Below are 14,970 nucleotides of genomic sequence, written 5' to 3'. Positions count from 1 at the left end.
GTATCTTTCAGTAGGAGTAGCAGCGAAAGCGCTATTATTGTTTGTCCTTGTCACAGTCTCACATCTTGTTTTATTCCCCACCGTAAATTGACTACTGTGATTGGTCGACTTCATTTGTTGCCCACCATAACAAATAAATTCGACCAATCATAGCGGCGCAATGCGACGCTATGATTGGTCGAATTTATATGTTTTGTCCCTCACGGAGGCATCGCTAGGTGCACGACTGGTGCTGCCCTCATTTGGGCGGACTTTCTACGTTAAATCTTATGGAGTAAAATTAGTTCAAGCGGCTGCCACTAGTACTAATGGCGGACATTCCATAAGATTACCTGTGTTTGCGACGATCAGCGCCACTTCCCCCTCCACCGACTTCGCACCTTGCCAATAGAGTCAGACCGTGAAAAGTCTGCAGCGATTTTGATAGCCCACGCAGTGCAAGTGTCATTTTAAACGGCAAACTTCTATGAAATTATGACGTATAAATAACACTTACACTGCGTGGGCTATCAAATCTGCTGCAGACTTTTCTTGGTGCGACTCTAGGATGCTACCTTCTATGGTTTATTTCGTACGATTTTTATTTTATAAAAAACAAATCCAGTACCTAATTAAAATTATAAAGCTCGATCTTCAAGGTTCATTCAAAACATCACATGGGAAAATATTATTATAGATGGTCAAGCAAACCTTGTCAGTAGAAAAGACGCGAAATTCAAGTTTTCTATGGGACGATATCTCTTCCGCCTACATTTTTCAAATTTCCCGCCTTTTTCCACTGACAAGATTTGCTTGACCATTTATACGTATGATTTGCTTGACTTTCTCTATATATAGCTGGTCAACCAAATCTTGTCAGTAAAAAAGGCGCGAAATTAAAATTTTCTATGGGACGATATACCGTCGCGCCTACTTTTTTTAAATTTGCCGCCTTTTTCTACTGTCAAGATCTGGTTGACCAAGTATAACAGCATAGCAACCTAACTTAACATCATAACATAAGTGTGCCGAATAGCGTAGTAGCTTGAATATGCCTTGTTCAGTTGACATTGACATGTTTTTGACAGTGGGGTGGATATTGGAGTGAGGAGGGTGTTGTGTTGTGGGAGTTACGGAGTTAGTGAGAGGAAAATTTAGAGAGTTGAGGGTGCGCTAAGTGTTGTCGCATCACGTAGACTCTCCTCCGACCCGCCCTTTGCGTTTGCGCGCTTACCCCCTGATCGTTGAGCAGCTCGCGCTTTTAGTTGGATACCTGAGCCAGCAAGAGACAACAAATATGATAGCATTCATCGAGCGAGTTTAATAAGTACGTATCACGTTGTCGATATTTTGTGGGATAGGCGAGGAATTGTCTAAATATAACGGCGTTGCTGCTTGCTAATGTGTGTATTAGGTTTTGCTTGAGTTATCCGCTCGTCCCATGCTCTTGGTGGTGTTGTGTTCGGTTCGGTTGACATGACTATGGAAGATCCGTTCTACGTGGTCAAAGAGTAAGTGCGACGCGGCTGAGGACGTTAATGGAGTTGTTTTTGCGCGTATCTACTTGACACAGTATCCTCTGTAGCTTGTGCTGTGGGCATATATGGCTTAAAATGTACTAGGCTATAGAAACAGTGAATGTTTTAATCAGTTCACTTATGACCTTTGCAGTAGGAATCTAAAAATAGCTTACAGGATTCCATTGTTTGTATCTTTGTTAGATACATTTTCAGGATGATATTTTGATTTTGATGTGCTTTCATTTTTGCTAGTGTAGTTGTACAAAACTTAAATTAATCTCAAATATGTATGCAGACTTCAAGTAAAACGTAACTGATTGTCAGTTGTCACTTATCACCTTTATTTGTGAATAACAGAGAGATTGTGAACTCCAGGCACTTTTTAATTTCTAGTTTCTACAGACACTAATCAACAATTCAACACCATTACTGACAGGGTGCTCCAAAATACTTCAATGAGTGTGTGTGTGTTCCACAAACAGTGAGGTGTTCAAGGCACTAAACAAGACACGAGGCCTGTACCTGCGCTGGCAGGAGATCTCCAAGGCCCCCGTGGCCCCCAACAGTCCCGAGGTTGAATGGACCTCCACGGAGCTGAGGAACGCGCTGCGCAGCATCGAGTGGGACTTGGAGGACCTTGAAGATACTATTAATATCCTTTTTGATTGGAATTTCCTTTACATTTTATTTTTAAGCGATTCTTACTTATCAAGCCATTAAAAACATAAATTTATTTATATTTATATTGTTGCTTAATGCACTATTGTACTTAAACAATTTGTATGATATCATGTAAAGTGTCATTCAATAGAACTTGCTAACTATGTAAACAAACCGCCGTACTAAAATTGACACTGAATGTCAAATTACTAGTAACTTTTGTTTACATAGTTAGCAAGTTCTATTGAATGACACTTTACCATGTACACAAGTACAGTCAGTAGTAAAAAAAGGGGTTGGATATTAGAAATAACCAATCCGTCACAATCTCACAATATGTAGGTTTGCCACCAGTTTATTTATGCTTTTTGTATTGTTATTTTTTTATAATAATATTAACACATACGGCCAAATGATTGTTTATAATTTTTGTCATTATGATTACGAAATCATAACAGATTTGTATAGCGTTTTTTATTGGCATAAGTTTTGATGCTGTTTTTGCGAAGTCTGAAAGTGGTTTTGCTCCTATTTTTTAAAATATCGTTCGGTTTACTTTGCTTGTTCTCTAATTTATCCTTATTTTTTTGTTATGCACTGAAAATGCAAATAGCGAATGTCTAAGTAAAATATTATCCATATAAGTACAAAATTGTACTTGTCACTGTATTAGGTTGATGGATTTTAATGTCGTAAACCTTATTACTAAAGGCATAAGGTCCACCAATGGACATTTAACAGTGTGGGCGATGGTTCTTATTTTTGCCAACCCTTATTTTCAATGAACAGTAACATTCATAACAGTGCTTGTACACTACTGCTACTACTATTGCAAATATATAAAGTCCCCCGATGGTTTTTTACCTACCTAGTGCTAATACTGTTGGTATTTCATAACAACCAAAGTGCAAGTCTGATCACTTTAAAAATAATGAATCATTGCTACCCACAGACAAGACATCCTCTAGACTGAGCATAGTAACGCTACCCCCTCTGCCACTTATACGGTAGTTTTACTCCATCTTCGAGTCAATCCCGTGCCGTGATTGGTCCGTGTCTTTGAACGGACCAATCACGGCACGGGATTCGCTCACCTCGTCCCCCCGCACCCCCGTATTTTTGGCAGCATCGGTTTCATGAAATAATTGCTCTAAACTCAGTCTAGAGGATTCCTAGTCTATATTGCTACCACTACCATTCATAGACAACAGATTATCCTTAACTCTTTCTCCACGTATCGTCGAAAAGAACTCATCGAAGTTTAAGATCGACAACAAGGAGATCAGCGACCGGCGGACGTTCATTGAAGCCACTAAGCAGGAGGTGAAGGTAAGATTAAGTTAAGTCACAGAATAAGTAATAGTATTATCTAGTGATGTACCGACTATTGATTTGGCCGACTAGCCGACTAATCGGCGCTCGGATCGTCGGTAGTTTGGTCTTGGTTGGTTTGGTTTTGGTAGTTCAGTTCAAATGCACTAAAAAACAATCGTTTTACCCTTTCGTCGCTCTATTTATCATATAGTAACGCTAAAAAATTAAATAAAAAAAATCCTAAGGTAATATTTCACACGGCGACCGCACAATCGGACATAAAAAAGCGACCACAAGGTCAATAATTTCGAACAAAAGTTTTCGTAAGCACCCTAAATAAAGATTTGGGTAAAATACCTATTTTACCCAAATCTTTATTTAGGGTGCTTACGAAAACTTTTGTTCGAAATTTTTACCTAAAAAGCTTATGAAAATATGTGATGTTTATTTCTTTTTGCCTTGTTTTTCTGTCACTTATAAAGCCGACTTATACACCGACTAATCGGCCATTTTTTCCGACTAATCGCCGACTACAAATGAGGCCGAATAGTCGGCTTTCCCGACTAGTCGGCGACTAGTCGGTACATCCCTAGTATTATCATGAATGGACACGCACAGCCCCGCCCCGACTCGGATTACCTCGCCCGCGACAGGCCGCGACATAAATGTGTGCGTAAGTCGCTCTACTGAGAACATGTCAGGATTCCGTCAGATACTCAATGACGCGTGTACAGACGTGCCGCGCACACATATAAACGCAAATCATTTTTGATGTATGTCGTGTCCGCCCTGTGGTTAAGTTAAGACCCTCTATACAAGCTCTTTCGTCGCTTCTAATGGCTCATATAGACGGCGCGCGAACTCGTATACGATTTAAGTGACATTGTGGACCATTGAGGTTACAACAATTCAGCCGACCGATCAAATTACGCAATGTAATGAGCCCTAACTCTTGCGGTTGTACGCATACTCCACTTACGTCTTACAGAAGATTGGTAGAGCAGAAGGAGCGAAGCTCGTATACAAGTACAGATATATCGTGCGTCAGATATATCGGAGCGGCCAAGTTGCTCACAAATATCTGAACACGCCTCTATTGTCAAGGCGTTAGAGTGCTTGTTCAGATATTGTGAATTCGTTGGCCGCTCCGATATATCTGATGGCGACTGTACCAGAGTTCTTGCCCTTAGGCGGTCTTCTCAACCAAAAATATTATATGATGGTCCTATCCACATTGACCTCACAATTTTTGTATCATAGATGAGGATTTATCAAAGTAAAGAACAAGACATGCAAAGTAATGCAAAATTTTGTAGCAGTAGGTAGTTTTGATAGCTGAAGAAGTTGGCACTTTGTTTACTCATTGTTAAGAATCGCGACCATGTGTGCTCCGTCTCCATAGTGTGCGATCATAAGCCATATGGGTCACGCACTGCATGTCGCCGCCAACCACCCTCTTCACAACATTAGACCATCTCGTGGGTGCTTTTCCTCGCGCACGCTTGCTATCTATTTGACCCTCTAGCGTCTGCCTTTCTAGGTCATGCTTTTTAAACCGCATGATACGACCAAAAAAGGTGGACTTGGGAAATCAAATGAAAACCGTGAAACCATGCTTTTAAATGGTCTAATTAAATATTTAAAAAAAACCGTTAACAGCTAAGGGCCGGGGTTGAAAAAGAATTACGTGTCAGAAAAAAGGTTGACGTTGAACAACACCACACATTCTAACCTAACTTACTCTCTCTCTCTCGGCAGGTAATGAAAGGCAAGATGAGCCTAAACAGGAACCGCGACGCGGACGGCACGGCGCGCGAGCCGCTGCTCGGCGAGGAGAGCCCCATGCACTTCGGGAACACGTGGACCTCCACGCCCAAGTACTCCAAGTACTCGAAGCTGGCCAGCCAGACCGACAGGTTAGCGTCTCTTTCTAACACTCGGCGGGTAATGAGAGGCAACATGAGCCTGAACAGGAACCGCGACGCGGACGGCACGGCGCGCGAGCCGCTGCTCGGCGAGGAGAGCCCCATGCACTTCGGGAACACGTGGACCTCCACGCCCAAGTACTCCAAGTACTCGAAGCTGGCCAGCCAGACCGACAGGTTAGCGTCTCTTTCTAACACTCGGCGGGTAATGAGAGGCAACATGAGCCTGAACAGGAACCGCGACGCGGACGGCACGGCGCGCGAGCCGCTGCTCGGCGAGGAGAGCCCCATGCACTTCGGGAACACGTGGACCTCCACGCCCAAGTACTCCAAGTACTCGAAGCTGGCCAGCCAGACCGACAGGTTAGCGTCTCTTTCTAACACTCGGCGGGTAATGAGAGGCAACATGAGCCTGAACAGGAACCGCGACGCGGACGGCACGGCGCGCGAGCCGCTGCTCGGCGAGGAGAGCCCCATGCACTTCGGGAACACGTGGACCTCCACGCCCAAGTACTCCAAGTACTCGAAGCTGGCCAGCCAGACCGACAGGTTAGCGTCTCTTTCTAACACTCGGCGGGTAATGAGAGGCAACATGAGCCTGAACAGGAACCGCGACGCGGACGGCACGGCGCGCGAGCCGCTGCTCGGCGAGGAGAGCCCCATGCACTTCGGGAACACGTGGACCTCCACGCCCAAGTACTCCAAGTACTCGAAGCTGGCCAGCCAGACCGACAGGTTAGCGTCTCTTTCTAACACTCGGCGGGTAATGAGAGGCAACATGAGCCTGAACAGGAACCGCGACGCGGACGGCACGGCGCGCGAGCCGCTGCTCGGCGAGGAGAGCCCCATGCACTTCGGGAACACGTGGACCTCCACGCCCAAGTACTCCAAGTACTCGAAGCTGGCCAGCCAGACCGACAGGTTAGCGTCTCTTTCTAACACTCGGCGGGTAATGAGAGGCAACATGAGCCTGAACAGGAACCGTGGCGCGGATTAAAGATCAACAATCTGAGGGGCTACCGCAAAACGCGGGGATCTTTCTCTTTTACTCCAACGAAGGCGTAATTAGAGTGACAGAAAGATCCCCGAAATTTGCGAATTTCGGTTTTCGCGGTAGCCCCTCTGTTTTTTACCTTTTGACCGCCATGATTTTGTATAAGACATCTATTTCAGTTCGTTAGTATCCTTGTATCCCTTAGATCCATAATAAGAGGTGTGTTTAGTGTTCGGTACATTATATTTGACTATTATAACCGTTTGTTTATCGTCATAAAGAAATGTAATAAGTTTTACGTCAAACTTCTACTCCGAATAAATTTGGCCTGTATGTATCATCGCGCTCCGCGATTGTTGCGCCATTTAGGGTCCTAGCTAAATTGGTTGTTCAATGCTTACGCTATAGAACTTCTAATTTAGCAAGAACCCTACACACACACGATGATGTGTTCGTGATGCACACTTATCTGGGGGCACGGCAGTGCCCCCGCCATTAACGTATATATATCTCAGGACTAGCCTTACGGGCAATAAGAATGGAGCATGCATGGGGCCAGTACAGCGCTGTGAAAACGTTAATTCGTGAGTGACACCGCTGAACTAGTACCATTTTTAGTGCACGTAAGGCCAGTCCTGAGACATAAGTCAATGGCCCCCGCCAAGTCGAGCAATTCTTCTTTTCTTGCTGTTGTTGTTATCTGTACATGTTTTGTGATCGTCACGTATAAACATATTTTATCCCGTGTGGTGACTGTATGAAACTCATTTATTTACTATTAATGTTGATTGACAGCCCGAACAGATTCGACGCATACGATTCGATGCAGGAGAAGATGCTCGTGAACCAGGACGACCAGCTGCAGGTGATCAGCAACTCGGTCGGCAGCCTCAAGACCGTCTCCAAGCAGATCGGCATAGAGCTGGACGAGCAGGCCGGGTGAGTACGGGCCTTTAGGAAACTAGTGGCTCTCTGGGTAGGGTTACCAGATACAAATTTAGAATTTCCTGACAAAATTCCTGATTTCCGAATATTTTTCCTGATTTTACACGACGACGGTGGGGGGGGGGGGGCTCTAGCCGTTAAGCGATGGTCATCGCGCGTCATGTATATGTATGCTTGATTAAAGATTTGTTAATTATGAAGTTATTGATAAGTTGAGTGGATCTCATTTATTATTTTTTTACAATGTTTTTGATTAATCTGTCAGCTCCCACGGCTCATATATGAGCCAGAACGCTTATGGTGACGTCATATCGTGGGATTCGACAGGTTAATTGATTGATTTAAGTAAATAAAAAGGTACTTTATAATAAAGTCTATCAATTCAAAAAATTCCTGCCATTTTCGTGTTCCGTCCCCATTCCTGACAAAAGGCCAAAATTCCTGAAATGTCAGGAAAATTCCTGTCATCTGGTAACCCTATCTGTGGGTAGCCTTCGCGAATCTATCGAAATCTGAATAAATTTATGCCTCCGCCATTTTGGAAAATTTCCAAAATTGTAATACAATATCCTGTGTCACTTTTTAATACCACGCGACTGTAAAAGACGGACACTGTCTTCTCAGTCCGCACGTAGACAAATTCGACTATCATATTCGTGTAGCTCACGAAATTTCACGGAAGTTTTTCTCTCATCGTTTTCTTGTATAACAAAATATGGACCATGTTGTCTGGAATAAATGCATTTTTTTTTATCAGTAAAGGTTCGTAAGAGCGTTCTTTAAGTATTCCTAGTGTCCAAATTGCAACTTTCTAGCGTTTGTAGTTTCGGCTCTGCGTTGATGAGTCAGTCAGTCAGTCAGTCAGTCAGTCAGTCAATCAGTCAGGACACGTGCATTTATATATATAGATATATATATATATATCTCATGGACAAATTTAGAGGAACGCATAAATAAGGTTTAATTACTGGATTACCTACAACACCTAGAGTAATTTAAAAACTTAACTTTTTTTTGCGTACAGTCAGCAGCAGATGTTGCTAAGCGGCGAATTGTTCAAAATTACCTTGACACGCTCTTATTCTCATGACAATAAAGTCGCGTCAAGATCATTTTAAACACCTCACCCGCTTAGTAACTTCTTCTGCAGAATGTGTACCTCTAAATTGGTCCGTGAGTGTAGTTATTCGCTAGGTGCACGACTGGTGCTGCCCTCATTTTGGCAGACTTTCTACGTTAAATCTTATGGAGTAAAATTAGTTCACGCGGCTGCCGCTAGTACTAATGGCAGACATTCCATAAGATTGCCTGTGTTTGTGACGATCAGCGCCACTTCCCCCTCCACCGACTGCGCACCTTGCCAATAGTACCATGTTACTTTAACGTTCTCAGTTTTTTCCAATGTTAGATGTTTTTTTTTTATTTTAGTATATTCTTACCTAACATATTGTTACATTTATTTACATGACATACATTTCCAGTATGCTAGACGACCTCAACACGGAGCTCGAAAACGCCGACTCCAAGTTAGATTCCACTATTAAGAAAGTCGCAAAGGTGCTCCACATGAATAATGGTAAGTTTTTATTACTGTTCGACTGCTAATTATACAGTCAAACATACTAGTAAACTAGCTGATTTAATGCGTGATACTTTTTATTTACATACATATATACATACATACAGTCATACACATAATCACGCCTATTTCCCGGAGGGGTAGGCAGAGACCACGGGTTTCCACTTTTTATTTAAGAGCTGAAATACATTTACATATACGGCGGATAAAAGAATTGCCTGCCTCGTACACGTATGCATCTTGGATGCGCTCGTACATTTATAATTATTATTATTTATAATTTAATTTATAATTTATTTTTAAATTCTGTTTGTATTTGTTATGTATATAATATGGACTATTTGTCTGCAATAAATGTTACATTACATTACATAACTACACAACGAATATCCCTATTTTCCCGGCCTCTGTAATGCCTATAATTAGCTGTGCAATAAACTTAAGACACCTATCGAATGTACCTATACCTAACAATGTATCATTGTAACCGCTGTTGGCAGACCTATACAATAAAATAAAATAATCTATCATTCGTGAATAGAAAACGCTGACTTAGTGCCGTTCAAAGATAATGTAGCCGGTGATAACTCAATATTTTCACTATACCTATTTGTTTCAGAACGGCGTCAATGGCTGGCTATTGGCATACTCCTCGGTCTATTAGTCATAATCCTAATATTGTTTATTATAATCTGAGCTCACAGCTTCGCGGGTCGCCGTTCACTCTGAGACGCTCTGACTTAGCCAATTCATCTTCAAACGCCCCACAGTGAAACGACGCCATACTTGTTGGACATGACAATTCTCCGTTCTTCGACGATAATTTCTTATTGTCCTAACAATCTATGAAATTTAGTAAAGACCTTGGGAATCTGTTCATCTGCCCAAATTTTACGATATTTGTTAACACCATAAAGAGTTATATCGGAAAAAAGATAATATGTGATGTTATCTATGAAAAGGGACCTTATTGTCGATGGCGCTTACGCCATTGTTAACGATGCTCGCGACGCTGTGCGGCGTAAGTGCCATCGACAATAAGGTCCCTTTTCATAGATAATGCCCCATATTCTCTTGTCCATCCACAGTATGGCGTCGTTTTACAGTGCGCCCTCTGTATTTAGCATTTCATAAAGTAATCCCACTTCTGAACTCAATGCTTCTGTTGCATGTATCATGTGAATACCGTAGCCTGGACATGTTTTTAGTGGAGAGTAGCGTCATTGTTGTATTTAAATTTACAATGCACCGTTTATATTGATAGTTAACGTTTCTAGTATTTACGATTTTATTAAAAAATTATGTTATGTCATAAAATGAAATTAAGTAAATGTAAAGTCGATTTTAAATACTTAATATATTGTATAATTAGTAAACAATACTACTATCGATCGGGCCCATTGATTGGTCTATTCAACCTTATTTAAAGGTAACAGCTAATCATTGGGTAGTTATTATATTTGATTATGGATTTTCACGCACTTGTAACTTTTTTTAAATATTTATTTAGAAAACATGGCAACATTTTAAGCTCAATTAGCTCATGGTGCGTTCGATTAGGGTTTTTGTTATTTTTAAATAGATAACCTAAAAACGATAGCCAAAGACCAAATGTTACGTAACCAAAATATATTTGGAACTTTATAATTTTGAGCTTCGGTTTTGTAGCCTAAGGGTCGGTTGCACCAAACCGTCTGTCACCGTTAATCGCTAAATTCAATTGTAAAGGAAGTTTCATAGATCTCTGCTGCGTGACGTTAATCTGTCTCTTAACTGTGATTGGTGCAACCGGCCCTTATACTTTAATTTAAAGTATAATAGAGACACTGGGAACTATGGTTGTCTTACTTTAGCTACTAACTAAGAGCAAAACACCCATAGTTGCCCTTGCAGTAGCTCTAATAGCTCTTTGAACGGAACGCCTATCGTGTGCGGCGCGTCATCTTAAACCTTGTCGTAATGCACAAAGGTTGATATTAGCTTAGCGGTAGCCGCGCGCGTCAGTAAAGGGGCCCACTGATTAAAAGTCCACAGGTCGGTATCGGCATGTCAGAACAAAAATTAGACAGTTTCGAACAACTGACAGGCCGATACTGCCCGGCGGACTGTTAATCAGTGGGCCCCTTAAAAGTTTTTGGCGGACGGTGTTAATCTTTTTTATTTATTTGCTGTTCTACGTATAAACGGTGACGGAGTCTTGTAAATTTATGTATAAACGTAAATCAGTAATAGTATTTTTGTAACATTCCCTAATATTATGACCTATATATTAATAGTTAACGCACATGTATTAAATGCGTTCTAAATATCACTAAGATTCTGTGAGTTAAATAGCTGTCAAATAGAGAGTGTACTGAAAACATGACTAGATATATCTCTCTTATGAGAACATAGGTACACATGAGAAATGTGTTAGTACCATATCGCTATAACTTATTGAGCGAAATCTATAGGTCTCTTATACAATAAGGTAAAGTGAAAAGGTACTGAAACAAAAAAATAATTATGCGTAGTTTTGTATGGATTGAAAAAGGAAAATAACTATTAAGAGTTCAAATAGTCCAAGCATACAAAGTTTTACGATGAAACGACTCGAAACTAATTTTAATGTGACTGTATTCTGTATTATACCTATCTTGTTTCTATAGTACCTAATCTTCACACTTCCTACTGACGTAGACGTAATTTATGTAAGTCTAGCGAGAAATACTGGCAGTGATATTAATTGCCACAATATATATAAATGTTGTTTGTTTATTTTTCATATTTCCATTTAACTTGACATATGGCAACCTTCTATGGGTTCCCAAATTGATCATGGTAAAGTGTTTTCGATTAATTCTATTCTATACTTATAGACCGGGACATTGCAATAAAGCAAAACTCTTATAGATGACACCGTCAGATTGTGAACCCGTTGGTTTACAATCTAACGTAGGTTAGGTTAGGTTAGTTTATAATCTCCCTACCGTCAGTTTATAATTTAACTAGCGAGATTATAAACAGACGAGTGTTTACAATTTTACGGTGCCATAGCCAATATACAATATGAATATTAAGGGGGTCATAATTATGTAGACGATTGTACACAACAGTAATATAAATTTTGGTACTGTAATTGTGATTGTGGTGCAAAAGGAATGTAAATATATTTTTTATTTAGCATGCCTTGTTTTGTCACAGTTGCGTTCTGTGTAGTATATATGGACAACGTAATTGCATGAAGTATTTTATGTAAAGCCGACAGAAGTGTAACACAGCGTGGAACATCAACTACTGACAACCTCGGACATTTTGCTTCTTGTTTTGCCAACACATTCGCTGTACAATCAGCGGCAGAGATATCTGACCATGGGGCATGGGCCCCATGTCATAAAAATAGTATTCATTGGAACTCAAGTCAAAAAGTCTTTGAATAACCCGACTCGTTATTACGAGACTCGCCTTTTAAAAAACTTTCGAGGTTTTTAAAGCCCGTGTCGATTCCTTTATTGATTCTTTTAAGCGCAACTCAAAAGTGCTCGACCCTCAATAAAGATTCCACCAAACATTTTACATCACTCTCTAAAGTATTACACGTTCACTTTCTCGCTCTATAGACTGCTCCATTTGTAAGTGTGGCAATGTCATAATTAATGTCAAATTTCTATGAACGTTTATAATGACACCGCTTCACTTTGTTCTATTCGAATCGGTGCAAAGTTAGCCTGTACGGACACTATAGCACTGCCTAACTTCTATGTAATGTTGGTGGTTCTGCTAATTACTGTAAGTATTAATTTCCACCCTATTTCTATTAGATTACGGTTACTTTTCAATCGCAACCTTTATAGAGTTTGTTGTCCTAAGACGTTGGTGTTTCATGATTCACAAATTAGTTGTTAAGTGGTTATTTATTTCTCATTTTATACATTCACATGGTGGATTAGGTGTCTAAGTCTAAACGTTAGATTAGCATACTGGGGGCTGGGAGGTCAAACCCCATAAATCAATATATTTTTTCATTCGAATTAGAACTTCACATATGTGTAATTTAAATTTCAATAAGTTTTTGGCAAAAATTTAATTTTTGGTACACGCTTTTATCGCTGACTGTACTTTTCTTACGACAGACAACTAATACTCATCGAGACAATTCTCAAAATCCCTAACACAATTAGGTTGCGATTGTTTCATCATAGAGTCCTATGGCCACCTCCTGTCTCCATCATCAGATCAGCTCGATGGTACCATAATATTGTATTGTCACCCGACTTACATGTGTATGTAAAATTTCAGCTCAATCGGAAACCGGGAAGTGGATCAAATTTAACTTGCAAGATTCCATTACATAGTTACATACAGGTCGACCTAATAAAAGCGTGTTAAAAACCCTTTTGCTAGAGTTATCGGGTTTGACCGCCCACCCCTCGATTTATTCAAGGTGATTTAGGAGACGTGATTAGAAATCTACTTTTTCTATTATAATTAAATCGGTATGTCAATGTAATAGTAACTTTGTTTCTTGTTAAAGCTAAATCATGGTCGCCCGGTAAAATATGCCTTTTGTAATAAGGTCCACCGATGTACAGTCAAGAGTGTTGCTGTTTAGATAAAGATAAAAGATGTTTATTCGTGACGATCACAAAACATGTACTAATGTACATGTATGTTTGTACTAATATCTGAGCTAGAAACATTGGCAGCTGCTTTATCACGATATACTTTCGTTTCTTCGCACCGTGTTTCTAAACACGTCTCCAGGCCACCCTGTATATTGTGTGTATAATTTCTTAAAGGGCGCAAATCGGAATCATTGGATATTTATATTCGCTTCAGTGTCTATAAGTAGCATGGTTTCCTTGATGTATTGTCGTTGAGAGTTAAGAATGAGACAGACAATAACGTCCTCCCTGTCGTTTGAGACGTTTTTATAAGTCCAGTGTTCACTACATGAGTAAACCGTTGGACACATCTTCAGGACAAATCCGTTGCAGCTGCCCTATGATATGGTCACACGACACTAAGGCCCACTTGCACTATCCCACTAACCCCGGATTAAGCAGTTAGACCGTTAACCTAGTGTCAAATTGTACTGGTAACCATGGTAACTCCATGTTTTACCGGCTAATCCCAGGTTAGTGGAATGGTGCAAGTGAGCCTAAGAATCTCTTTTGATATGTACAGTCACGCTCCGTGATTGTTGAGCCATTTAGAGTTCTAGCTAAATTGGACATTCCACAGAGTGAGTATTGAACAACCAATATAGCTAGGGCCCAAAATAGTTCAACAATCACGGAGCGTGACTGTACATATGGGCCATTTTATTTAAAGTTTTACACTACACGTTTTTTTATTTGCATATTTTTCTGGTTATGTACTTATTTGTACTCAGAATCACGAGCTCTTTCGATCCGACGGTAGCGGAAAGGAAGACTTGAAAAATTTATGACAATTTTGGGACCTTTATTCTCCGATTATGAGCTCGTGATTTTCAGTAGAAGGACCATAAAAAAACCTAAATCTGAAAAGAAGTGTAGTGCAGTATTCTAATATTTCTAATTGATTGATTAATTGTTCCTGCCATCATCTCACTGCCCCGCCACAATTTCAATCAATAAATCGTTTTTTTTTCACTTAGTGATCTCTAAGTGGCCCATTATAGAAACTTTCAGTATTGTCCACGTAGAAGCTATAAAATAAAAAATAGCGTAATTACGGAGTAATTAAGGTACATCGGTATGTCGATGCGTTTTGGAATGTCGATCAGTTTTTCGATTAGCAGAACGGCTCATGTAGTGAATGTTGGGTTAAGGGTGCTTTCGGTTAGCTTTGGTATGATTTCTTTTAGGTACGGTCGAGTTCACACATCTTTCCAAGACAATGTTCCAAAAATATATTAACACGACCTTGGGCCCGTTTCTCAAAAGCTTGTAACTTGTAATACAAGCGGATGTCACTTTTTGACATCTTTTGTTAGAAAGGGACTTCCACTTGTACCTATTACAAGTTACAAGCTTTTGAGAAACGGGCCCCTTATTAGAGGCGTGTCAATATTTTGGTACGTTTGGCTTG

The 14,970-nt window shown here is 40.5% G+C and overlaps 1 protein-coding gene across 1 annotated transcript; it reads left to right on the top strand.

Annotated features, from left to right (window-relative positions):
• Positions 1 to 1,312: 1,312 nt before the first annotated feature.
• LOC134661853 (uncharacterized) lies at positions 1,313 to 9,700 on the top strand. Its single transcript, XM_063518065.1, has 7 exons — positions 1,313 to 1,490; positions 1,982 to 2,151; positions 3,394 to 3,488; positions 5,232 to 6,319; positions 7,188 to 7,331; positions 8,819 to 8,913; positions 9,536 to 9,700. The coding sequence occupies exons 1-7, from the start codon at positions 1,456 to 1,458 to the stop codon at positions 9,610 to 9,612; spliced, it is 1,704 nt and encodes a 567-aa protein (XP_063374135.1). The 5' UTR covers positions 1,313 to 1,455; the 3' UTR covers positions 9,613 to 9,700.
• The last annotated feature ends 5,270 nt before the right edge of the window (positions 9,701 to 14,970 follow it).

This window comes from Cydia amplana, chromosome Z (genome assembly GCF_948474715.1).
Source record: "Cydia amplana chromosome Z, ilCydAmpl1.1, whole genome shotgun sequence".
Lineage (NCBI taxonomy): Eukaryota > Metazoa > Arthropoda > Insecta > Lepidoptera > Tortricidae > Cydia > Cydia amplana.
Note: the sequence above shows the minus strand (reverse complement) of the source record. Positions and strands in the feature narration are given on the sequence as shown.

Bases quoted from the DNA above. Each gene is read 5' to 3' on its own strand.
- LOC134661853 (XM_063518065.1), top strand. From the start codon at position 1,456: ATGACTATGGAAGATCCGTTCTACGTGGTCAAAGA. The intron at 1,491-1,981 runs GTAAGTGCGACG...TTCCACAAACAG, and splicing joins CCGTTCTACGTGGTCAAAGA to TGAGGTGTTCAAGGCACTAA. The intron at 7,332-8,818 runs GTGAGTACGGGC...ATACATTTCCAG, and splicing joins GAGCTGGACGAGCAGGCCGG to TATGCTAGACGACCTCAACA.